The sequence below is a fragment of the Muntiacus reevesi genome, chromosome 2, assembly GCF_963930625.1.
Source record: "Muntiacus reevesi chromosome 2, mMunRee1.1, whole genome shotgun sequence".
Taxonomy (NCBI): domain Eukaryota; kingdom Metazoa; phylum Chordata; class Mammalia; order Artiodactyla; family Cervidae; genus Muntiacus; species Muntiacus reevesi.
This window is the reverse complement of record NC_089250.1, coordinates 36,617,354-36,644,349: the sequence shown is the minus strand read 5'-3', so window position 1 is coordinate 36,644,349 and position 26,996 is coordinate 36,617,354. Positions and strand designations below refer to the sequence as shown.

Below are 26,996 nucleotides of genomic sequence, written 5' to 3'. Positions count from 1 at the left end.
AAAATGGCTCCCATGTAGACCATCCCCAGCTCCCTGCATTGTGCCTGTATGAATCTTTGATTCCAAATCTATGAACATAATAAAGTAGTTGTTGTTTTATTAACAGATTCACAGACTTGGAGAACAAACTCAAGCTCCCATAGGGGAAGGATGGGAGGAAGTTTGGGATGGACATGTACACAGTGCCATATTTAAAATGGATAACCAACAAGGACCTACTATTGTATAGCACAGGGAACTCTGCTCAATGTTATGTGACAGCCTGGATGGGAGGGAAGTTTGGGGGAGAACGGATACATGTAAATGTGTGACCGAGTCCCTTTGCTGTCCACCTGAAACTACCATCTGCTGTCATTGGCTATCAGTTCAGTCCAGTTCAGTTGCTCAGTCGTGTCTGACTCTGCAAACCCATGGACTGCAGCATGTCAGGCCTCCCTGTCCATCACCAACTCCCAGAGTTTACTCAAACTCATGTCCATTGAGTTGGTGATGCCATCCAACCATCTCATCCTCTATCATCCCCTTCTCCTCCTGCCCCCAATCCCTCCCAGCATCAGGGTCTTTTCAAATAAGTCAGATCTTCGCATCAGGTGGCCAAAGTTCTGGAGTTTCAGCTTCAACATCAGTCCTTCCAATGAACACCCAGGACTGATCTCCTTTAGGATGGACTGGTTGGATCTCCTTGCAGTCCAAGGGACTCTCAAGAGTCTTCACCAACACCACCGTTCAAAAGCATCAATTCTTTGACACTTAGATTTCTTTATAGTCCAACTCTCACATCCATACATGACTATAGGAAAAACCACAGCCTTGACCAGATGGACTTTGTTGGCAAAGTAATGTCTCTGCTTTTTAATATGCTGTCTAGGTTGGTCATAACCTTTCTTCCAAGAAGTAAGTGTCTTTTAATTTCAGGGCTGCAGTCACCATCTGTAGTGATTTGGGAGCCCCAAAAAATAAAGTCTGCCACTGTTTCTTCATCTATTTGCCATGAAGTGATGGGACCGGATGCCATGATCTTAGTTTTCTGAATGTTGAGCTTTAAACCAAATTTTTCACTTTCCTCTTTCACTTTCATCAGGAGATTCTTTAGTTCTTCTTCACTTTCTGCCATAGGGCTGGTGTCATCTGCATATCTGAGGTTATTGATATTTCTCCCTCCAATCTTGATTCCAGCTTGTGCTTCCTCCAGCCCAGTGTTTCTCATGATGTACTCTGCATATAAATTAAATAAGCAGGGTGACAGCATACAGCTTTGACATACTCCTTTTCCTATTTGGAACCAGTCTGTTGTTCCATGTCCAGTTCTAACTGTTACTTCCTGACCTGCATATAGATTTCTCAAGAGGCAGGTCAAGCGGTCTGGTATTCCCATCTCTTTAAGAATTTTCCACAGTTTATTGTGATCCACACAGTCAAAGGCTTTGGCATAGTCAATAAAGCAGAAATAGATGTTTTTCTGGAACTCTCTTGCTTTTTTGATGATCCAGCAGATGTTGGTAATTTGATCTCTGGTTCCTCTGCCTTTTCTAAAACCAGCTTGAACATCTGGAATTTCATGGTTCATGTATTGTTGAAGCCTGGCTTGGAGAATTTTGAGCATTACTTTACTAGCATGTGAGATGAGTGCAGTTGTGTGGTAATCATTGGCTATACTCCATTATTAAATAAAAAGTTAAAAAAATAGTTGTTGCTTAATACTAATAAGTTTCGGGTTGGTTTGTTACTCAGCAATGGAAAACAGGAACAAATGGGTAGCTGGAAAAAAAAAAATTTATTCCTTCCATTTTTAGAACTGTGCAGATTTGAAACTCTACAATAGTATTGGCTCTGTCTGTCAGTTGGTGACACCAGCCTGGAACAGCCCAGATAAGGGCCCTCTAGGGATGTTCCTGGCACTGGAGGAGGGGACCTGAGGCCAGGGAAGCAGATACTGGATGAACTTCAAGGGCACAGTAAGTTTGGCTAGGGGTCGGGTGTGCGAATGAAAATTTTTTAGAACACTGTGGCATTTGTGATTTAGTTTCTGTTCATTAAAATCACCTTCTTCAGGACAAATTAAACATAAATATTTCATATGCATCTTTCCAGGCTCAGTGGTTCTTGAGTGTTTTCTCTACTTAGCCCTGCTGATGTACTCAGGGAAATGTTAAGATTTATCAAAAAGGAAGAGGGGAGATGGAGAAGGAAAAAAAATTTAAGTGTGCTCATCTTTTGCTCTCTAAAGCCTTGTGCCTGTGACCACAGTCAGATGGTAAAAACTTGGGAGTTTTATTTCCTATCCTGGAGGGCATGAAGAATCTGTGAATTTTTAACAAGAAAGGAAATTTGGGGTTATCAAGAACCATTGAGCTTTGGATAGACATTGTTCTGGCTCTGTTTTACTGATATTTTTTAAATTAAATTTGAATAGAGGCAAATGGGAAACTCTTTCTTACAGTAGAATTCCAATTAACAAAAGTAGAAGTAATGAAAGGAAACTGAATATCACCCTTTGGAAGCACCATGAATAATTATGATGGTAGACGCAGACGCAGAGAATGGACTTGTGGACACAGTCAGTGGTAGGGGAGGGTGGGATGAATTGAGAGAGTAGCACTGACACATATATACACGACCATGTCTAAAACAGTAGTTACTGGGAAGCTGCTATTTAGTACAGGGAGCTCAGCTCGGTTGCTCTGTGATGACCTAGAGGCGTGGGATGGCGGGATTGGGGGAAGAAGGCTCCGAGGGAGGGGAGATATGTATACTTACAGCTGACTCATGTTGTTGTGCAGCAGAAACTAACACAACATCGTAAAGCAATTACACTTCATTAAAAGAAAAAAAACAAACAATTGTGGCTGGCCAGTGTCACCAAAGGATGCTAAAATTAGTGGGTGACATCTAATGATTAACAAAGAGAAATAATACCTTTATGGTGGAGAAATCTGGCAGAGACCCCCTCAACCAAGTGATCTAAGTTAATCTCACCATGGATGAAACACATCAAAATCACGTGCCTCCTAATGCGATGCACTGAGAAGGAGACATCACTTATACGATTTTCTTGCCAAAAAAGGTAATCTGTGTTCAGTCAGAGGAAGCATCAGGCAAACCCTTAGGTGGCTACTACCCTTCCAAATCTTCAAGTTCATGAAAGTCAAATCAGAACAGTAGAAATTTTCAAAACTGGAGGAGACTAACGAGGCAGGACAACAAAATCAATCTCTATCTTGGATTGGGTCCTGAATCAGAAATAAGGACATTAGTAGAACAACTGGAATAATGTGAAGCAAATCTGTAGATTAGTTATCAGTGTTGTAGCCATGTTCTTCCTGGCTTTGATAATTGTCCTGTGGTTTTGTCCTATGTTGACTTTGGAAAAGCTGGATAAGGGGTATATGGGAACTTTGTGCTATTTAAAAAAGAGTAATTTTTATTGTGGTAAAATATACATAATATAAAACTTTTCACTTTAAAGTATTCAGTGCACAGTTTAGCAACACTAATTATCTCTCTAATGTTGTGTAACCCTCACTACTATTGATACCCAGAGCTCTTTCCATCCTGCACATTGAACTCTACATTCATTAAATGATAACCCCTCATATCTTCTCCCCTAGGTCCTGGCTGCCACCATCCTACTCTCTGTCTCTAAGAATTTCACTACTCTAGGTATCTCATGTAAGTGGAATCATACAATATTTGTCCTTCTGTGACTGACTTATTTCACTCAGCTGAATAACTTCAAGGTTTACCCATGTGAAGCTTTGTCAGAATTCCCTTCCCCTTTTTTCTGGCTGAATAATATTCCATTGCTTGTGTGTACCACATTGTGTTCATTCATCTACCAGCTGATGGACACCTTCCACCTCTTTGCTATTGTGAATCATGCTACTGTGAACATGGGTGTACTTGTGTGCAATTTTTGTACAATTTTTAAGTCTAAAATTATCCCCAAATTGAAAGTGTTTACAATGTAAAAATATATTTCTAAAATTACATTTGGATGGCCTTAAGAGGGTCATATGTTTAAAAAGTCCCAGCTGGAGGTCCCACCACTTCCCGTCCTTTCATGTGATTATAACTGAAGGCAGTTGAGTGGCACCCTGTCTTGGTCTAACTGCCTCGTTTTATAGAAAAAGACACTGTGGCTTATGGAGGAGCAGGATTTTCTAGTTGAGGGGGAGCTTTTAAAGGAAATCCTCGGTCTCCAGACTGTTGCTCCAAACCCTCCCCACCACGCAGCTTTCATTGCAGTCTCTTGCTATGTACGTCCCATCCCCTTGGTAACCAGCACTATGAATTCAAGAGATTGCAGGCTGGACTTCCTGACAAAGATGAGCATGACTCAAGGACAGCCAAGCTGGTGAGTGACCTCTGCTGTGTCCTGGGGACCCATGACCCCAGATTCTTTGATTAGAAGCACTGTCATGGCTATAGAAGACATGGAGTTACTAACACTTGGTCTCATAGAGCTGATATTGGAAACTTGGGCAATATACAGGTAAATTGACTGATCACAGACTAAATAGAAGGTTAACCTGCAGGCATTGGCTATTTTTCTAAGCCCTTTTTGCCTCTTGTCTTTGGAGTGTAGACCCCAGATCCACAGGCCTCTGAGTCTCCGAGAAGTGACCTTTTGGGGAGATTATGAGCAAGCTTGAGCCTGTGTCAGGCAGGGAAAGACAGATGCTGTGCCCATTTCATTAGTGCAAGGGTACCTGCTGTCCACAGAGACCTCAGTGCATTTCTCCATTTCTTAAGTAGAATGCTGATCTTCCAAATAGAAATGACAAATTAAAAGCCATCTTAAGTCCTCAAACCTTCACTTGTTTCCCAGTAAGAAACTTCTCATATATCTCAACTCTTGTGTGAATGCTTAATCACTTCAGTTGTGTTTGACTCTGCAACCCCATGGACTGTAGCCCATCAGGCTCCTCTTTCCAGAGGGATTCTCCAGGCAAGAATACTGGAGTGGGTTGCCATGCCCTCATCCAGGGGCTCTTCCCAACCAGTGTTATGCTCATTTAAACACACACACACACACACATACACCCTTTTTTTCTTCTTTTATACCATCACCTTTGTCTCTTAAGGCAAACTCTGCATGGTTCCAAAAGGAAAGAGAAAAAAGAAGTGAAAGAAGAATTCACAGCAAATTGTCAGCTTGAAGGTTCAGGCTGGGTGACAGTATAATAACGCTGCTAACTCAGACTTGCAGTTTTTAGAAATTCTCTTTATGCCACGGAATGTTATGGATCCCAGCAATGCTTCTCGTTGCCTCTCTTCTGTCTCTCTTGCCTCCTTTTCCCACAGCTAACCATGGTTCCAAGCTAAAGCTCCTCTCAGAACCCATACACTCGCTTTCCTCAACAGCAGGGAACTGACTGCCAATCGTGAACAGATAAAAAGGCGTGCTAAATCCTCCTAGAGCCCACACCTGTCGCCCTTTAGACCAGGGTCCCTTCCCCTTAGGCAACCCTGGGATGCTGGTCTGCAAAAACAGCCTCCACCTCAAATTTTGTGTTTCTGTGCATTTGCTGTTTTAGGAATGACCACTGCTACTCACAGGTTCTCAAATGGGTCCAGAACTCCCAAACATGGTGGTGGTGGTTGTGGGTGGTCTCTGGTCCTGACCCACCACTTTTCCTTTGGCAGGTTTGTCCCTTATGCTGATTTTCATGATGCTTAGTCACGTTTATTTGAGAGTCAAGTTTGGTGAAACATTGGACTTCGTTTCACATATAAAGAATTTTATAATTCTATTGGCAAGGGGACCTCCTGTATGGAGTTCAAGGAGTAAAATCTGGGAAATAAAATATCAAGGATTGAAAACCGGCTCATCTGATAACAGTTCCATTTGGGGATCGAGGTTCTACATTTGATAAGGGGGCCTAGATTCTTCATTTTACTGACATTTTCTGAGACCATGCTTAATTTCCCTGGATTGCATGCACTCTCTTATGGATGGGGGACTTCATTTTGCAGTAAGGAGGAGGAAGAAAGGGAACAGGGGCCGGAGGTGGGGGCAGGGACATGGTCCCAGACTCTGCCCTACTGGCACTTACAGGCCAATGAAGAAGCACACAGGAAAATTACAATGTTCAGTTGACAAGAGCATATAATATTATAGAAACAGAGATGGACGGAAATAGGGAGATTGCAGCTTTACAGCCATAATTAGACAGGAGAAGGTAAGGAAAAAAGAGGAGAGAGGAAGGGGTACTCTGAGGACATTTTGGAGAGAAGCAAGATCAGTTGATATGATTTAGAATTAAAAGGCCTCTCCTTGCCTCCAAAGTTTCCCTCTCAACTCCATCCTAAATTTAACTTTTTCTTTTCATATCAAATACTCGTATGAAAGTCCAGTTATCTCTGGGAAGGGTGACACCCTAAGCCATGGTCAGCTAAAGGCCTCACTGAAATTTGTTGATGGGATGGAGGGTCAGAGGTCCAGAAAGGAAGAGAGGAGAATTTCTGGGGATGGGGGACGAGGGGCATGGGGTGGGTCAGGGTCGGTAGCAAAGCATATTCCTGCCTATGTTCTGCCTATTCATGCTTCAGCCTGAATAATCTCTTGTTTATAGGTTCTCAGGGCTCATCTGTGCTGACTTGTGTCTTATCCCCCAATCAGAGTTCCTCCTCCTTCAAGTCTGGACCTAGGGTCGCACACCTCAGCCATCTGAATACTCTCACCTCTTTCTGTCCTGTTTTTGGGAAAAAAAGATGGGCAGAAAGTGGGTCTGGAGAGATATAGGTAAAGACCACCGCCTCTTCTGCATGAGACTCGTCCTCTGTCTTCCACCTCCCCAGGACCAATATTAATTGTATCTCTTGTCAGGCTCTCGGGTGATTAACAAAGCAGCTCAGAGAGCATGGTGAGTGGCTGAGCCTTTGAGAGAGCAGCAAACCCAAGGAGGTAGTCTGTGGCTCTCATGGCTGAGGAGACCCTGGAGTCCTCATTAAGCTTCTCTGATCTTGGAGAAAGCCTCTCAGAATCCCTCTCAGGCACAGGGGTTTCAGTCCTGTATCATCATGATAATGTGTGTTAGAAACCACTGAAAGTCTTGTTGTTTTGCTAAGTTGTGTCCGACCCTTTGCAATCCCAGGGACTGTAGCCCACCAGGCTGCTCTGTCCCTGGGATTTCCCAGGCAAGATTACTGGAGTGGGTTGCCACTTCCTTCTCTGAAATCTTAGTAGCGTCAAACAGAAACCGATTATTTAGCTCAGTTTCCTGGATCAAAAATTTAAGCTTACTGCGTGGCCACTCAGGTATTGACTTTATAAAATTTAAAACTTCTGTGAAAGACCATATCAAGAGAATTTAGAGCACAAGTGACAGACTGGGAGAAAATATTTGTGAAGGATACATAAAAGATCGCTATCCAACACACACAAAGAGCTTTTGCAATTCAACAATCAGAAAATAAAGAATTTGATTTAAAAGTGGTCCAAGGGGACTTTCCTGGTGGTCCAGTGACTAAGACTCCATTCTGCTCAATGCAGGGGACCTGGGTTCAATCCCTGGTCAAGGAACTAGATCCCACATGGTGCAACTGAGAGTTTGCATGCCACAACTAAAAGAGTTCACATGTGTAAATTTTTAAATTAATTTTTATTGGAGTATAGGTGCTTTACAACGTTGTGTACAAAGAGTTTCTACTGTACAGAAAAATGAATCAGCCATACATATCCATGTATTCCCTCCCTTTCAGACTCCCTTCCCATTCAGGACACCAGAGTGCATTAAGCAGGGTTCCCTGTTGTTAAAAACAAAACAAAAAACAAGTATTACTGTTCCTGCAAAAACAAAAAAAGAGAGAGAGCAAGAGGGATCTTGCATGCTGCAATGAAAGATCAAAGATCCTGCAGCCTCAACTAGGACCCAGTGCAGCCAAATAAATTTAAGTATATATATGTTCTTTTATTTGTTAAAAAGTGAATGGATCAAGGACCATAACAGATCCCTTGCCAATGAAGACACACAAGTGGCAAACAGGCATATGAGGAGATACTCCACATCATATGTCATAAGGAATTGCCAATTAAAACCACAGTGGCCTATCACTACACATCTATTAGAATGACCCAAATCTGGAACACTGACAGCATCGAAGGCTGGTGAGAAGGTAGAGCAACAGGGTGTCTTATCACCATTGGTGAGGATGCAAAACGGCACAGCCACTCTGAAAGACAGTTTGGCAGCTTCTTAAGAAGCTAAACATACTATTTCCATATAATCCAGCAATTGCATGTCTTGGTATTTACCCAAGTGAGTAGAAAACTCATGTTCAGACAAAAATCTATACACAGATGTCTAGAGCAGCTTCATTCATAACTGTCAATATTTGGAAGCTTCCAAGATGTCTTTAGTAGGCAAATGGGTAAATAAACTGTGGTATACCTAGATAATGGACTATTACACAGTGCTTAAAAGAAATGACGTATCAAACCATGAAAAGAAATATAACTAAAGCAAAGGAACCCAGTCTGAAAAGTCTGCATACTGTACGATTCCAACTATCTGAAATTCTTGAAAAGGCAAAACTGTGCAGAGAAATAAAAAAAATTCAGTGTTTGCCAGAGGTGGTGGGGGCTGAGAAGAACAGGTAGAGCACAGAGAATATGGGGGAAGTCCAAATATTTTGTATGATATTATGATGATAGATATGTCACTATACTCAGGTCCAAACCTATAGAATTTGCACCAAGAGTGAACCCTAAGGTAAACTATGAATTTCTGGCATTTATGATGTGGCAATATAGGTTCATCCTTGGTAAAAAAGGTGCTATTCTGGTGGGTAATGTTGAAAAAATGTTGATAAAAGTAGACAACTTATGTGTGTAGGGGTAGGCATATATGAGAACTATTTGTACCTTTCTCTCAGTTTTGTTGTACACTTCAAATTGCTTTAACAAAAAAAGAGCAGTATGTTTTTGTTTTAAAGATTTTTTTATGTGGACCTTTTTAAAAGTCTTTCTTGAATTTGTTACAACATTGCTTCTGTTTTATGTTTTTTTGATTTTTTGGCCATGTGGCATGTAGGATCTTAGCTCCCAAAGCAGGGACTGAACCTGTACTTCCTGCATTAGAAGTGCAGAGTCTTAACCACTGGACTGCCAGGGAAGTTCCTTAAAGTTGTTTTTAAAAAATAGTCTTAAAAATAGACTTTTGGGCTCAGTGAGAGAAGGAGAGGGCAGGATGATTTGAGAGAGTAGCACTGAAGCATATACATTACTTTATGTAAAACAGATAACCAGTGTGAGTTTGATGTGTGAAGCAGGGCACATAAAGCTGGTGCTCTGTGACAACCTGGAGGGATAGTGTGGGGAGGGAGGAGAGAGGGGGTTCATGATGGAGGGGACACGTGTACCTTATGGCCAAGTCATATTGATGTATGGCAAAGAAATAAAAAATCACAATATTGTAAAGCAATTATCCTCCAATTAAAATAAATAATCTTAAAAATAGTCTTAAAAATAATATAGTCCATTTAAGAAAGACAGTGTTAGTCATTCAGACTTGTCTAACTCTTTGTGACCCCATGGATGTAGTCCGCCAGGCTCCTCTGTCCACGGAATTCTCCAGGCAAGAATACTGGAGTGGGTAGTCATTTCCTTCTCCAAGGGATCTATCTTCCTGATTCAGGGATCAAACCTGGGTCTCCCACATTGCGGGAAGATTCTTTACTGTCTGAACCACCAGGAAAGACACCCATTTAAGTGGATTTCAATTGCTATAGTTACCCAAACAGGGCAGCATGTTGGCAATGAAATATAGAGTATGTGTCTTTCTTTTTTTCAATTTTTATTTCTTATTTTTATTTCTTTTGATTATTCTTTTCCTTTTATTTGTTTGAGGGGGCATGTTTGGGCAGTGAATAGCATGGAGATGAGGACTTGGGCATTTTGAATAAATACAGTGATTCTGAAACTATAAAAGGAGATAATAATTGGAACTATTCAATAAGAAGTCAATCCACTCTTAGCAGACTGGCATAGGGATGCACAGCAAATGATATGCTATCTCATAAAAATCAATCAACAAGAAACAGACCAAGACAATTTCATACTGAAGGCAAATAAGCCACATTATTTAGATGAATAAAGTAAATATGATTTCACTAGAGAGTGGAAGGCTTGACAGCTCCTTTGAACAGATGCCGCTCAAACAGCAGAGGAGCCTAATTGTTTATTTGTGCTTTCAGCTCCTCTGTCAACAGGAGGAGGCCTGTGGTGTGAGGATGTCATGTCTTTCAGTAACCAGATGTGACAGAAAAATCTTACTCAGCTCGAACTTATCAGGGCATATTGTAAGGGTCACCTGATCTGAGAAAGCCCTTTGTGTGTAGAACCAGAAGCCAATTGCTGAACAGAGCTTTCCACACTTCAACACATAAAATAGGTATTTGTAAGAGCTGGATGAAGCCATCAGATCAAGTGAAGTCTTATAAGCTAAAGAACTAGAATATGTTTTTCTTTGCACATAAATCTGAATATGTCACATTGCTGCCTGTAGAACCCAGCCCTTTCAAAGCACTTTGTCTCTGCAGGGCTCAATAAAAACTTGTCAATAGAATATAACTATATGGATGGATGTTCCTTTGGAATTAGCTATTTGTAAGAGCGGGGGTCAGCTATTTGAGGGGAAAATCAAGGGGAGAGGGGAAAATCCTTGATCTAGCACTCAGGACACCTGGTTCTAAACCCAGCTAGCTCATTTCTAAGCTTCTCCTAAGCATTGTTCTCCATGGACAACACTCATTTCTCTTCTGTCATGCTAAGAGCTTCTCTTGCCTACAACTAAGAGCAACAAAAGGCAAAACAGCTTGGGATGTCCATGATTGTTTGTTTCTGTAGACCTGAGCTACTAGTCCACAGTGGGATTCAAACTCTGATTTATTCCCAAGAACTACACAACTGATTTATATCAAATCTAAAATGACAGACAATGAGACAGGTGGAGAGTAGCTGAGTCTTCAGCCTTATTCACACAGACAGTTCCTTTCTAGACTAAGGAAAATTTCCATGTATCATCTCAGAAATGAAAACCTAGTACAGACACTGTTCCTTTGGAATATCAGGGAATAAGGGGCTTATCCAGTGTGCTGAGATAACATTTCTGTCCTGGCTTTTCTGTTTGATTTGTAAGTCAGGGGGCTAGTTTTAGATTCATGTATTTGTGTATTGGGGAGGAAGTGGGATGCATTGAATCATTTTGTCCTTAGCTGGAATAAATTTCATGGACAGAACTGGCCACCTCTACGAGCCATCATTGTGGCTATTAGTATCTCTGATGTCATCATCCAGTGGCAATGGGGTAAAAGACAGGTAACCTGATTCCCTAATAGCAACATCTGTCAAAAGGGATGGTGCTACCTGCTTCCAGGATATGAATGGTTTCTTAGGACAAAGGAATAAGGCAGCCTTTACCCCCAACTTCATTATCAATTCAACTTGTTATCCTAGGGTTTCCTGTATGTGGCCACTTGGTTATACTTTCCAAGAACCTTTCAATGCCCCCTTCTATTTAGACACAAAATTCCAATGCCTAACATGGTGTGGGTGAGCCCTCATGAACTGTCCTCAGTCCACTTCTGTGGCTTCATCTCCCCTCTTTCTTAGCATCTAGTCAGGTGATACTAACTGTAAACCTTATGCAATTCCAGTGCATTTTGTTTCACCTGCTACAGCATCCTCTATAAACCCCTTTTACCTTAATTTGCTGAAATTCTGAGCCTCACTGCAAATCACCTCAACTTGACCTTGCCTGCCTTGTGAAAACTCCCCTTTTGCTTCACATGTCGGATATCACAGGTTCGTCACAAAATACATGACCAGGACTCTGGTTGCCTATGACAAGCACTCCAATTTATCTGGGATTTCTGTATTTCTGTATTTCACTTATGTCCTCTGTGCAGCAGATGATTTTTTTTTAAATTTAGTTTTAATTGAAAGATAATTGCTTTACGGTATTGTGTTGGTTTCTACTAAACATCAATATGAATCAAGCACAGGTTTACCCATGTCCCCTCTTACTTTAGAGCCCTCCCACCCCCCTCCCCATCCCACCCTTCTAGGCTGTTACCGAACCCTGGTTTGAGTTCCCTGAGTCATATGGCAAATTCCCATTGGCTCTCTATTCTACATGTGGTAATGTATGTTTCCACGTTACTCTCTCCATACATCCCACCCTCTCCTTCCACCCCCCTGCAGTCATGTCCATAAGTCTGTTTTCGATGTCTGTGTCTCCACTGCTTGTGCAGCAGACAGTTTTAATGCCCTTCCTGTATCCCCTCTCCCTGCCCTGGAGGTCACTGTAGACAGTGTCTCTCTGGCCAAAGTCTTCATGCATCTCTCTGCTGAGGGGGTTCTCTGACTGTGGATGCATGCTTGGTCTGCTTGGGATGGGCAGAAGTTCAAGGGATTTGCTGCCCCTCAGGTGTAATCTGATGAAGAATGGGGGCTGGTGGCTACATTTTCTGGCTTCCTCCTCCTTGGATGGGATAACTCAGAGATGGTATAGCTCCCAGAGTGTCCTGTAGGAGAATATTGCACAAGTGGTCCTCATTTTTTTTTTTTTTTTTTTTTTTAATGTGGAACATTTTTTTTTAAAGTCTTTGTTGAATTTGTTACAAGATTGCCTCTGTGCTATGCTTTGGTCTCTTGACCACAAGGCCTGTGGGATCACAGTCTCCCAACCAGGGATTGAACTGGCACTGCCCATATCAGAAGGCGAAGTCCCAACCACTGGTCCACCAAGGAAGTCCCCCTCATTTTGCTTATGTCTCTCCGTATCAGTTCCTTTAGGTGGTTCCCTCCCACACTGACTTTGAGCCTGACCAGATGGCCTTCTTTGGCCAATGGGACTTAATAAATATAACACAACCAAAGATTCAAAGTGTTTGCACACAAGAGTTTGATCTCTTCGCTATATCTGAAACCTTTCTTACTTGTTCCCAAGTCCATGTTTGGGGTCTGATATCACAATTGCTGAGTATGCTAGGTACATGTTTATTGAATGGACTAAACTTTCTGCTTGTATGCTTCCCCTAATAAGACTGTGGCTCCTGTTACTTTCTTTGCCCATTAGTTTCAAACTCCCATAACTTTTTTTTGGTCCTTTCCTCCTTTCTAAGTTCATGGCCAGAATGGCTTGTTTCAGGCTTCAGCTTCTGGGTCCAAATTTGGCTCACGCCTTGCCTCATTGCAGACACAACTCTTCAAAGTTCCCTTGGCCTGATTCTGCATCCCACTCCCCCATGGTACTACTCCTGGACTCCAAGAGACCAGCAGGGGCTTGCTTCCCAAACCCTTTCCCACATCTTGGGCTCTGCAAGGTCTCACTTGGTCTCCTATTCTTGATTGACACTCCCTAGAAACACAGGCAGCAAGAACTGACTAGAATCAACTGTTTCATGCCAACTACCTTTTTACATGCGAACTCCATCATTTTTTAAGAGAACTGATAGCATCCTGATGAAACTGACATTACCCCCACTCCCATCCCCAACCCCTGCCCTCACAGACGTGGAGAACAAGCTAAGGGCAAGGAAACAGAATTTGTGGATCTCCTTGCTGTCTTCTGCTGCTGGCTTCTTAATTTCTCCTTAAGTCACAAGATTTTAGGCTATTAATGGTAATTAATTAATTGAAGTCATTTAACACAGCCACAAATTAGGATATTTTTATAACTGTTCCTAACATGCGTGATTTTCCTGATTACAGTATCTCATAACACATCTGTTTGTCATTTACTGAGCGTCTAATGCTATTGTGAAGCCTTTTGAATTTTTTCTAACCACATATTTTGATATTTATTGAGTACTTGCTAAATGTATAGCACTGTGTTAGACACTAAGGAGGCAGTCAAAGAAATACAAAATTCTTATTCTACCTTTTACCAAGTATAAATCCAATAGATTGTTGTTTTAATCTCTGCATCTAGAAGCAGTTTTGTTTGGGAACCTGGAATCCATAAAAAATGTAGGCGCAAAACTGAAAAGCAGACCAGGGGGATCTGAAATGAACTGGCAAACAACAAGTTGGTTTACGTGCCTAATCACTCAAAGACATCTTGTTCAGTTTGGTTCTCTCTCTCGTCTAGTGTGAATGCATCGTTTGAACCACAGCAGGAAGCAAAAGGGTTCAAATGTTCATAGCAAAGTTCTGGGAACATAAACATCACATTTCATCTCCTTTTCCTCGTGTATAAAATTTGGGGTTAATCTAATGTCTTTCCAAGATCTCCTCCTGCTCTGATAGGCTATAATTCCATAACGTCAGTTATTGGTTGTCAAAATTTAAATGAGTCTGGATAAACCAGTTAGAATAACCAGCAGGTACCTCACAATATTTTGGTGAGGTACCAATTGCTGAGTGGTCTGACAAGTGTTTAGAAATCGTTACCATAAAAATCATTAAAAGCAAATGCGTTTAAGTCACCATAATAATACTTCTCCTCTTTCTTGAGTTTTTAAAAAATTTTATTATTGGAGTATAAGTGCTTTACAATATTGTGTTAGTTTCTGCTGTATAATGACATGAATCAGCTATATGTGAACATATATGCCCTCCTTCTTTAGCCTCCCTCCCACCCCATCCCACCCCTCTGGGTCATCACAGAGCACCAAGCTGAGCTCCCTGTGCTAGACAGCAGCTTCCGCTAGCTGTCTATTTTACACATGGCAGTACATATGTGTCAATGCTGTTCTCTCAATGCACCCAAAATGTCCACCGACAGATGCATGGATAAAGAAGATATGATACATGTATACAACAGAATATTACTCAGCCATAAAAAGGAATGAAATTTTGTCATTTGTGGTGATGTGGATGGACCTAGATAGACCCTGTCATACAGAGTAAAGTCAGAAAGAGAAAAACAAATATCATGTATTAATACATACAAATAAAATCTAGGAAAATAGTACAGATGACCCTATTTCCAAGGCAGGAATAGAGACAAAGATTTAGAGAACAGAATGTGTGTGAATGGGTGCATGGAGGGTGGGACAAACTGGGAGAGAAGCAAGACTTTTCTTCTTGTCCCCCCTTTACCACTATGTGAAGGAATTGTCAACACTTGATACTTCTGCTTCATCTTACTGACTGCAGCCTCACAGTTTGGCTTCCTTCCTGTAGCAGACACTATCAATTTCCTGTTCAAATCCCTTTGGACCTCAGCATTTAGTGCACGCAAGCCTCTGGATCTACTTGTCTGAGGATTTTCTCTGGCGGCCAAATTATACTCTGTTTGAGCATTTGCCAAGTCAAAATGCTGCAGAGTCAATGCCACCCAGGAGAAATCATGAATCAATGTCTGATTGCAACTGGTGTATAAATACCCCAGTTCCCTCCCAACTCAGGCAAGTATGACTCTGAGACATGATTCCAAACCAGCTCCCAGAGTTTCCTAGTGGGACTGAGTTCCAGTTACTCATAGTGACAACTTGTTATATGGTACACCCTTAATTCCTGCCTCTCCTTTCTCAATTGCCCACTCCCCTGCCAATATTGACTAGAATCACTCCTTGAATAAACAATTTGTATTTAATCCTTATCCCAAGGACTACTCCTGGGGGCCCAAATCAACATACTTTTCTTCCCATGTGCTAAGGTGGCTCCTCCAATTTTAATAATGACCTCATCTCTAATGCCAGTGGCCACTGTTGCCCCATCCCTCCTTTCCTAATCCTCAACTCCATTCTGTTCACAGTCCTGCACTCTCTCAATTATCCTTCCATATCCCTAACAGTCCAAGGTCTGTCTCCTCTTTCTCCCTCCACGTCCAAAGTCCCCGGAAATTTTGTGCTCGAACCTCTTCACTTCATTTTCTCTCAACACTCTTCCTTGGTGATGCTACTTAGCTATGACAAGACTGAGGTGCATGTGGATAGATGCTTGTGCGTTTGACTTTCAGCTTGTTGATCACCTTCATCTCTTTTTGGCTTTGGTAACTCACCTCCATGGACCTTATCATTGTCTGGAAGTGCTCAATTTGGGGAGTCTTGAGTTTCAACACCCTACTCACCATATCTTTCTTCTGTTCAGGTTTCTCACTACTAATCTCAATTAACCTTTTCTTCTACTTTTTTGATAGTCCATTTTTTAAAAACTCCATTGCTTTTTCTCCCCACTTCCATCACTCCCATTTGAGTGCTATTTAAGAAAATGACTCAGTTGGTGATACTATAAATCTATGCTCTCCTGCTTGGCCCCTTGGTACTGGCCAGAAGTCATTGCTGGCCCTCTGTCAGCATCTTCTCCCATTCCCATTTTCAGAGCACAAGACTTTATCTCTTTTGAAGCCCCCATCCCAGCCCTGCTTTCTTCACTCTAAACATTGACCTTGCCTCCTACATCTTTGAAATAACTGTGACTCCTAAGTGGATATTCTTCCCATATCCTCCTCTGTGACCTAAAAACTAAACTTCATCTGCCCACTCTTCTCTTTTTTATATCAAAGAGAGGAGAGTTCCTTTTTCATGTGCTGGCTCATCCCTTCACTTTTAAATAAAACCCAGCTAACCAGGAGATGCACGAAAATGAAGAGCTCGGGATTGAAGAAGTTCTGGTAATAGGGCTTGTGATGAAATTAGGTTTTAGGAAAAACTAGAAGAACTGGATGTTTAGGGGAGTCAACATCACATTTAAAGTTATAAATGAAGGACCATTCTAGGATCTTACAATTTTCTTCATGTTCTTATCAACTTTATAATGGGGGGAAGTATTAACATGCTGTAACATTCTTAAGTTTATTTCATTCTATGTCAGAAGATTAAGGGTTTTTGTCAATGTTTCATTTGCAACCTAAGACTAAGAATTTATTATTTCCAATTATTCTCATCAGAGGACTTCAGCATATCACAACAATACCCAAAATATCATGGTCAAATAGCTTTAGGGACAAAAATAATTTGTCAAGAGAGTTTATTGCCTTTTCTATATGTAGAAAGTCATATAGAAGCGATCAACAAATATCCAATCATTATATTTAGGTTAGAAGAGTTAACTCAGATATAATTTTTGATTCCCTGACAATCAGAGGATTTTAGCCACCAAATCATCTTTAGCTACAACAGATACATCTTAGTAGAAAAAGTCAAACTAAAATTCTTGTTTTTTAACTGCCCTGTGGTTATTTGAATCTCAAATAATATATTCTAGAGATTTTGTACAGGATTTCTATCAAAATGATGAATCTGAGCTCAAATGTAAATTAAAGTTTCTGTGTAGTGGGGGGAAAACATCTAAACATCAGGTTTCATATTTTATTTTTAAAGCTTGACTTCTTTGAGTGGTTACACTTAAATATATAATTATTGCAAACTTAACTATCAGCATCACTCTCTGATGTACTATAACATTATGATCTACAGCTAATAAGACCTTTTGAAAAAGAAACTGATTTCTTGATATTCACTCATTTGAGAAAAAGAGGTATAATTTTCCCCTTCTTTTATATTTATCAGGTTTTAACTGCAGGCTTTATTTTCTCTGCTCAAAGAACTCATCTATTCTAGTATTGATCATTTCCAAGTCAGGAATTTCAGGGAAACACTGGAGTCTGTCAGTCAGTGATTTGCTGGTTGTTAACAACTTCTATTTCCTAAATTTCTGCCTATAAATAAATGGGTATTATAGGAATAATTTCTTAAAGACTAGTTCTTCACGTACCTTCTCTCTGAGTTGGCGACTAAATCATTGTTTTGTGACCCAAGTGCCTGTATCAGTCAAGAAGCACATAATGAGTATCCACTATGTGTAGGGTATACTGGTTGTCAGTAGGAGGGACAAAGTGTTGAGTGGATTTTATATTCTTGGAGAAGACAAGTTACAAGGACCTGAAAAGTTGGTTGACATTACGAGATGAAAATCTAAGAACTCTCGTGTAAGTCTTTTTAAAATACTATTGTTGCTATAATTTGGCTTGGTTTAGTTGCAAGATTTGGAGAATCATTTCAGCAATAAAGGGACATTTATTGAGAATGTATTGGTTTGAGTAAAGCTGCTTGTTCTAAAAATAAAATCCTGAATCTCAGTGCCTTAATATAATAATTTTTCATTCAGATAAGGTCATCTAAGTCAAGAGTCAGGGATGTGGGATCCTCTCATCTTTTGACTCTGCGATCTTTAGCTTTTGCTTCCAAAGTTACTGTTCTCAATCACATCAAGCCTCAGAACAGAAAAGAGTGGAAAATCAACCTACATGTAGTTTTTATGCATCAAGCACAGAAGAAATGCACATCACTTCTGTTTACAATGCCTTGTCTGGGATTATCATATGATCATATCTACCTGTAAGGTAGGCTGGGAAATGAGGTCTTTCTGTAGCTAATACAGAAGAGAAAGTTAGTTTGATGATTAGCTTTAGGTCTCTGTCACAGAGTTCTTTGGCTGAGAAGTTGAGCTGGAAGTTATTAGAAACTCAGATGAAATATTTGCATCTCCCAAGACCTGGGTGGGCACTCTAATGCCAACTACACTCTATTCTCCATTCTATAGCAAGTAGTGAGTCAAATTTCCTAAGGAATCCGGTATGATTGGTGGAGATAATTACCATGGTCTATAATGAATTACAGATCACTGAACTATTTGGGCCAGGCCATCTCATGGACCATGGCTGATTCATGGATGGGTTGCCATTGGGTTGAGTGTCTATTCTTTGCTTAATTGTCACTCCTGAGAAGGTACAACCCACAAAAGCTTTCTTGAGTAAAAAATATTGCCAGGTCATCATCTTATTATTACTACCACCAATAACAGGCCTTTATTATACACACTCAGCACTGTGTCCAGTACCTGACATGCACTATATTATTGATCTTTCACAACCCCCATATTTTATTAACCATTTCAAATATAACAATCCTCTGAGGGATTTCATTACTAAGCCAAGTCTTCAGCCCTGTCTAATCCAAATCACATCATCTTTTCCTTTAGACATTACTGTTCTTGGTTTCCTTTAACTACAAGAGGGGCATTGGGCATGGTGATGTCTGTAACAGATGTGACTGGTGACTGGTCCAAGAAGAGGAACAGATTATGTGCAATGGAAATTCCCAAGAGATAAATGTTCTGTTCTCAAACAATCAGAGAAGGTGTGAGGGAAGAACTTGGACTTGACCTAAGTCATAATGTATTAAGTTGGGGTCCAAAAGGAATTCATGGCAGCCATGTTGGAGAAGTAGGGTTCCGGGCTCTTTTCCTTTAGCTAGTGTGGGAGTAGATCTTGTAGTCAGAAAAACTGCCCCTTAAGGGCTTCTTAAATAGGAATCCTTTTGGAAACACTTAGGATCAAATCTATTTCCTGTTATTTCTGCCTTCATCCCCCAAATGGAGGAATATGGCCAGAGAATTCTTTTGACTGACAAAATTACTTGCACTGGAAGTGAAAGTAAAGTTATACAATATGGATTCAATATCATTGGGGTATTAAGACACTATTAAAATGGTGAAAATAAATATTCAAAATACATATAACTGCCGAAAGATTCCTATCCGTAGTAGGTAAAGAACCCCTACAACCAAAAATTAAGACAGATAACCCAAAAGAAAATATTTTAAGGGCAAAACACCTGAACAGATACTGCATTAAAAAAAATCCAAAACACAAATAGGCATACGAAGAGGCATTCAGCTTCAATGGCTCATCAGGGGAACACAGAGTACAACTCACAACTAGACACACTATGTACCCATCAAAACAGCTAAAAGGAAAAAGAGATAAAATATCAAATGTTGGTGGGGATGTGGAGCAATCAGAATCTTCACACACGGCTGGCAGGCATGCAAACTGGCGCAACTACTGTGGAAAACCATTTACCAGTTAGGGTTAGGGTTAGGCTGTGGTAGGCAGAATTCTGGGAGGGCCCCCAGTATCTCTGCTCCCTGTGTCCTTGTGCCCCAAATAATCCCCTCCCCTTGAATAAGAGCAGGATTGTGACTATGACAACTTTCCTTCTGTGATTAGAGTATATCACATGGCAGAGGTGAAGAGGTTTATCAAATGTAGTTAAGGCCCCAAATCAATTTAGTCTGATTCAAAAGAATCAAAAGAGAAGTTTTCCTGGGTGGGCCTGACCTAATCAGGTTAACGTTAACCAGGGACTGTCCCTTCCAGAAAGCAGAGATCTGAAGGGTGAGACTGTGTGAAAGCTTATGGAGGAGGCCATGTGGCAAGGTCATGAGGGTCACCTCTAGAAGCTGGGAGTAGTCCTGGTCCTACAGCCAGCAAGAAAATAAAGATTTCAGGTCTGCAACTACAGTGAGTTGAACTCTCATTAAAATCTGAATGTGCTTGGAAGAGGATTTTCCTTTAGTTGTGCCTCTAGATGTGGACACAGCTGGTCAATATCCAGAACTCAGTCTGTGAGGCTTTAAGCAGAAGCCTCACGAACCAACTAACATGTGCCAGACTCTTTATGCAAGAAAGAGAAGAAATAACCAATTTATGTGGTTTTAGGTGACTAAATTTGTAGTGGTTTGTTATACAACAAAGGAAAACTGATATTCCTAAGAATATTCCCAATGGAAAGGTATAAATGTATTCATCAACATACATATACTACAATATTCACAGAAGCAATATTTTTTAAGTAATTTAGCCTAAAGCTAAAAACTATCCAGGTGAGCAAAAGGGGGACTTTTGGAATGCTGAAAATAGTTTATCTCTTGATTTAGATGCTGGGTACACATGTGTGCCCATTTAATGAAAAATTTTCAAGCTGTGCTCTTTCCTAAATTCAGTTCAGTTCAGTTCGGTTGCTCAGTTGTGTTCAATTCTTTGCAACCCCACGGACTGCAGCACGCCAGGCTTCCCTGTCCATTACCAACTCCTGGAGTTTGCTCAAACTTATGTCCATCGAGTCGGTGATGCCATCCAACCATGTCATCCTCTGTCGTCCCCTTCTTCTCCTGCCTTTAATCTTTTCCAGCATCTGGGAAAGAAATCTTTCCTAAATTATACTTCAATAAAATTAAAATGACCAGAAATTTACTGTTTCATTACCTACTAGTATAATTACTACTAGACTAAAAAACTTTTAACAATTATGCATATAAAAGTAGTCACATGATTTTACTTGTGTAATCATCCTAGCCTCAGTCCTTCATGAGCAAAAAATAAAATATTACAGTAGAAGAAAAAAAACTTAATTGTCAGTCATTTGGATTTCTACTTTAATTCTCACATGCTTTTTGGCCAACCCTCAACACATTACTTTGATAAATAATTTTCATCTTATTTTTCAAAGGAATTAAAATTGGCAGTGTATTGAAAAATTTAAAGCAATCTTTAGAATAATGTCTTTGTCATTGTTGTAATCTTACTCATTCTCCTGGACATATACATCTGTCTTACAGATCTGGCCCACATCATGATAAAATAGAAAACTTTAGTTTCAACACACCTTCCTGAGGGTAAAGTTATAGGTACATTTATTCTATTTTCAAGAGGAAATATAACTGTTTGCTCTGGTCTTGTGGAGTTAGGCAAAATAATCCACAAATATTCATTCAGGCTCTTACACATAGGCCACTGTGCTCAATATAGACACTATAAAAAGACATAGTATATTGTCTTTTGGAAGATTTATAATCTACCTGAAGAAGGGCATACTCAAGCACACTAATGACATATGCTCATATAATACCAAATAAGTGTTAAATACAGAAAAAAGAAAAGGAAAAATAACTGAGTTCTGAAATGGTGCCCAAAAGGCAAAGTATTTGGCAGTCAGGGAAAGCTTCCTGGAGACAGCATGATAGAAAAACAAAATTATTTTCCATTTGGCTTTAAATCTGAGGGCTGCTTTTAAACTACCAGATATAAGCAGTTACTTTTAACCTCTTGGAGCTTTAAAGATTTTCATCTGAAAGTTAGAGTTGATGCCAATAATTTCTATCTTACTGATGTGCGAGATGAAATAACTTAGTAAAATAGCAGGCCCTCCCCCGTCCTTCAGAAGAATAACTGCTGAGACTCTCTGTAGTCTTATACTGAGCATCTAGAAGGATGGGATGAAAGGGAGAGGAAGGAAAAGGAAGTGTTGAGGGTTTAAAATTAAAAATAGATAAGAAATGTTGACCAAAGTACAGTACAGCATGATGAAAATAAGACTGAACAGTGTTTGGGAAACCCAGAGGAGTAAGGAAAAAAGTTTTCTTACAGGCTGGCAAATCCAATAATAGCTGGCATTGGTAAGGAAACCAGAAATACAGAAGATTCCATCCCTGAATATTTACCTTTTAAGCAGGAAGACACTACTTAAACCCATGTTTACTTACATGTATGAACTGACTGGGCTTCCCAGGGGGTGTTACCAATTAAAAAACCCAACTGCCAGTGTAGGAGATGTAAGAGACTGTGGGTTTGATCCCTGGGTCAGGAAGATCCCTTGGAGGAGAGCATGGTGACCCACTCCATTGTTCTTGCCTGGAGAATTCCACGGACACAGAAGCCTGGGGGCTATAGTCCATAGGGTCACAAAAAGTTTCATGAACTGACTAGGGAACAAGTAATGAAACGTTACAGTTTAAGTCACATAGTCTTTGCTTTTTCATCCCATAGGAATTTGGAGACGGGAAAGCTCATAGCATCAGGGAAGCTTGGGGACTCAGTCTAGGAGGATGGGTGGACATGGATCCAAAAGAGGAAAAGAATGTTTATTCTCAACAAGTGTAGTTTCATGCGACAATTCATTGGAAGTATCTTGCCATAGACTGACTTTTACTTAAACATGTCTCAAAGCAAAATCATAGGATAAGAGTACTTCTGAGAGATCGAGGAAAAGTAAGGAGGATGTGGCAAGGTAAAAGCCCATCTTTCCTAGATGGGAATTGCAAGTTTGAGGCTGTAAGGCAAAGAAAGGATGGGAAAGAAGCTGAGGTGTCTGATTTCGCCCCAAAGTAGGAGTTCCCTAAGATTCCAAGTTAAGTGTATGCAGAGGATTCAGATTCTTTTATGAGATTGTTTTCTACACCATGTTGCTCAATTCCCATCACCAAAAACTGTAAATCCCTTGTTGAGCTGTTCACCACCATACAAAACAGAAGCAACTTTCTTAGAACACTAATGTTAAGCCATGATCTGTCTCAGCTCCACCTGGGTTTGCTTACATCGCTAAGATCAAATGCTAAGGGCACAGTTTCAAAAAGGAGAAGTTAACAGGATAATGATGTTAGCCCTCTCCATGGAAAGGGCCTGGTAGGGAGTGAGTTGGTGTTTAGTCACTCAGTTGAGTCCCACTCTTTTGCAACCTCACAGGCTGTAGCCGGTCATACTCCTCTGTTCATGGGATTTCCCAGGCAAAAATACTGGAGTGGGTTGCCATTTCCTTCTCCAGGGGATCTTCCCCATCCAGGGATAGAACCCGAGTCCCCTGTGTTTCTTGCATTGTAGGCAGGGCTCTTTACCACGGAGTCACCTGGGTAGCCTGGGTGGGGAGGGCGGGGAGAGGGTTAGATTTTCCCCACCAACTGCAGCTCTTTTACAAAGGTGGGGTTTTTAAAGAGCTTGCTACCACATCTCTTTTCATACCCTAAAGTCGAGCATGCCCTGCAGAGCAGGTAGCTTGGAGTGCTGTATACTAACAGGTTAAAGAGCGTAAGTTCGTCTCTGCTTCTTCCCTTGTGTCCCCGAGTCCGTTCTCTGCGTCTGCGTCTCTATTCCTGCCCTGCAAATATCTAAGTTTAAATTCTTGACAGTTTTCATCCTGGACCCTTATCTGAGGTCATTTCCTTATCCGAACCATAGACTTCATAATAACAGCAGCTTCCCAGAGTTGTTGAGAGTATTAAATAAAAGTGTGTATAGAGACTCCATCACCCCCACCCTCCCAACCCCCGTGACTGTCAGCTAGTAATAATCACTACTATATTTATGCGCCTGGTTCCTGGATCTTGCCAAGTTTGGGGGCGTGAGGGTAGGAAGAAGGAGGGGATGCTTGTTTGTTGTGTTGGCGGCACTCTGAAAACAGCCCCCAGACCCCGGGCCCCAGCGGCGCGGGATTCCTCGGCGGGTGTCTCCTCTTTCCGCTCCACCCACGCTTCCTCCGCGAGCAACAAGTTCCCCCGCAGAAGCCGCCCGCGCGCCTCCAGCAGCCCTGGCGTCTCCTCCCGGACCTCCGTCCGACTCCCTGGCAGACCCATTTGGGGGTCGGGACCGCGGTGGCCAACGCCCTACGGAGGCAGGAGAACCCGCAGCAGGTGGAAGGAGCCTGAGCCGCGGCTGGGAGGGAGGCTCCTCGCGTGGGAAGTCGGGACCGACTCCCCAGCTCGCGCTGCCCTGGCGACGCACAAGCAGCACCCGAAGCGCCCACCGCTCAACTCAAGAGTCTTTCCTGGGGTCAGGAGGGAGGACTGGGACCCGGGATCCCACAGATTTTCCACCCGGCCAGCCCTCCGGTCGCTAGATCGCACGCAGCCCTCGGTCCTCCAGATTCCGCTCGCCCCGTTTTCTCTCTGCCCTCTCACCCCACCCCACCCCTCGTCAGGTCCTCTAAGGACACTTCAGATCCCTGGCAGGACATTTCGCAGGAAGCAAGTAGATCAGCCGCGGCCCCCATTCAGTGCTCTCCACTCCCTCGCCCTCGCAGACTGGGGACCCTGGAGTCTCCGAAGCAGTCCCGCGGCATCCCGGCTGGGAAACGACTGAACTCTGACAACTTCTTGGGTGGGGATCCCCGCTTTCTGGTGGGAAAGCCAAGCCGGCTGCCCACATGCAGGGAGAGACACCCCGACTTCTCCGAGGGGGAATCCCCTTAAAATCTACCTCCCCAGCGTCTACCGCCGCAAGTTGAGAAATAGGGAGCCGACTGAGTGCGCTTCGAGGTGGGTGGGCAGGGGCGAGCTGGGCAAGTTTCAGCCCTCGATTTTGAAAAGAAAAACCAGCTCTGCTTCCAAGTTTCCTGGAGCTGGGGGTCGTCTTCCCTGGAAAAGAGCCGGGACCAGAGTCAGACAAGGGAAGTCCTGGCGCGGGGTTCGAAAAGCAAGCAGATGAACTGCGATGTCCAAGCTTCCAGCCCTGTCCCTCGAAAACTAGCCTTTCTCCGGGGAATGGGGGCGGGGGGCACATCCCCGACGGGTTAGCCACGCCAAGCCCAGACGGCCGGCACTTCTTGCCTCACCCCCAGGCAGCCTTGAGAACTTGGTCGCTCGGACAGCAGCCCGGGCGCACCGCATTGTTTGAAAGGTGTTATCCTGTTTTCTCCACCAAGTCAAAGGGCGATCAATTGTTTTCATGACCTTTCGAGTAGAATTTGAAGGGCATTTTAATTACATAACCCGTGAAAGATCACCGGAGGCGATGTCGTGTGAAGAGCCGATGGCAGAATATCTGCATCGCACAAGAAAGAAAACTTGCGAATCTGCAATGAGATTGCGCAGGGCTGCCGCCGTTTAGAAACAAACATGCGAAATGCAAGGGAGATGCTTACCTTTCGGACTCCAAAACCGTGCTCTGCTGCAACTTGGCGAGCTTCTTCCTCCCCGCCTCTGTGCAACTCCACAAGAAAATGATTCGTGAAGACCGGTCTCTCGGCAGATACAAAAACCATGACACAGAAGAGGAGCCCCGCGGCCGCCTTCCCCTGGGAGATACAACCACCTCTCATCTTTCTTTGGGAGTGAAAAGTGGTGTCAGGAGGCGCGCAGGATGGCGGAGCAAGGTCCCACAAGGAAGGTCCAAGTTAAAAAAAAAAAAAAAGATGTAGTTTTTGTTGGTGGTGTTTGTTTTTTGAGAAATCTTTGTGTAGAGGAAAACACTGATTACTGGTTTGGAAAGAAGCAAATCAGTGTGTGTTCTCCAGCCTCTGGCCAGCGGGGAAGCCGTGTGGTCGGGCAGCCCGGCTCTCTCGCAGAGGTGCTAACGTGCAGAGCTGTGTGTATCTCAGAGAAAGAGCGAGTGTATCTGTGCTTGATGCTAAATCTGCATTTTCAGCTCCTCCTCGGCTCCAGTTCCATCGGGGCGGGAAGAAAGCACCAGCCTGAGTGACGTGCGCCCGCCGGCAGCCAATGAGGGCCGCAGAGGCGGCGGGCCTCGCCCAGGGCCGCCCCGGGCCCGCCCCTGTCCGCCCCCGGCCCGGCCGGTCCGCCTCCGCCTGCTGGGGGCGCCGCGAGGCGAGCCCGCGCCCCCGCCCCTTTCAGCACCCTGGAGAGCGCCCCCATCTCCGCCCGGGCCGCGCGCTCCCGGGAAAATCCCCCCAGCTGTAATCCGGTCGGCGGCGCCGGAGTGATGTCATTGTTGGTGGAAATCTGTGGGGCTCTGCAAGGGAATTACGGTGTGCGCCGCTCCCGAGGCCCCGAGGACAGCTGGGGCACCGGCCTCTCCCTTCTCTGCGTCCCTGTTTATTTTCTGCTGCAAAACAACTCTCTCGGTCTCTTTCCCTTTCTCTCTCTCTCACACACAAACGCGCGCGCGCGCGCGCGCACACACACACACACACACACACACACACACACATACACACACACACACTGAAATCCTACTCGCTTCCCCTTCTCTCAATAACAAAGCGAACATTAACTCTCCTTCCGCCACTTTGGGCAAATCCCAGGGCAGGCTTAGCTTCCCTTACAAGCTAGGGGGGGGGGGCGGGGGAACGTGGCCTTCTTGGGGTGACTCTTGGGGGCGAGAGTGCAGGAGCGAGCTATTTTTTATTTTTTTGGTAGGCTCCAGGCGGATCTGGAACGAAACAGCTGGGCAGCCTGGCAGGAGACCAGGCTCGCCCCCACCAGCAAGTGGGATCAGATGAGACTCCTCCAGAAGTCTAGGCTGCTCCGCGGAGACCGCCTTCAAGACGCCTCGGCCGGGACTGACGCCTAGAGGTGCCTTCTCAGGCTTGGGGACATGGCGCAAGGACAGGGAGGGTGCGTCTTGGGGAAGGCACAGCCACAGATCCAGGCACTGGGATGACACTGTCTGAGTATCCTCGACTGGGGCAAATTCAGGCCAAGTGGCAGAGGGTGAACAAAGTTATCTAGTTAAGCAATGTGCACTCACGTC

The 26,996-nt window shown here is 42.9% G+C and overlaps 1 protein-coding gene across 2 annotated transcripts in view; it reads right to left on the bottom strand.

Annotated features, from left to right (window-relative positions):
* Positions 1–25,605, bottom strand: part of PCSK2 (proprotein convertase subtilisin/kexin type 2) — a 229,676-nt gene extending 204,071 nt beyond the window's left edge. For both annotated transcript variants that reach the window (XM_065919585.1, XM_065919586.1), the window contains exon 1: positions 25,429–25,605. In XM_065919585.1, the coding sequence (XP_065775657.1) occupies positions 25,429–25,605 (177 nt within the window). The remainder of the gene's footprint in view (positions 1–25,428) is intronic.
* Between the last annotated feature and the right edge of the window lie 1,391 nt (positions 25,606–26,996).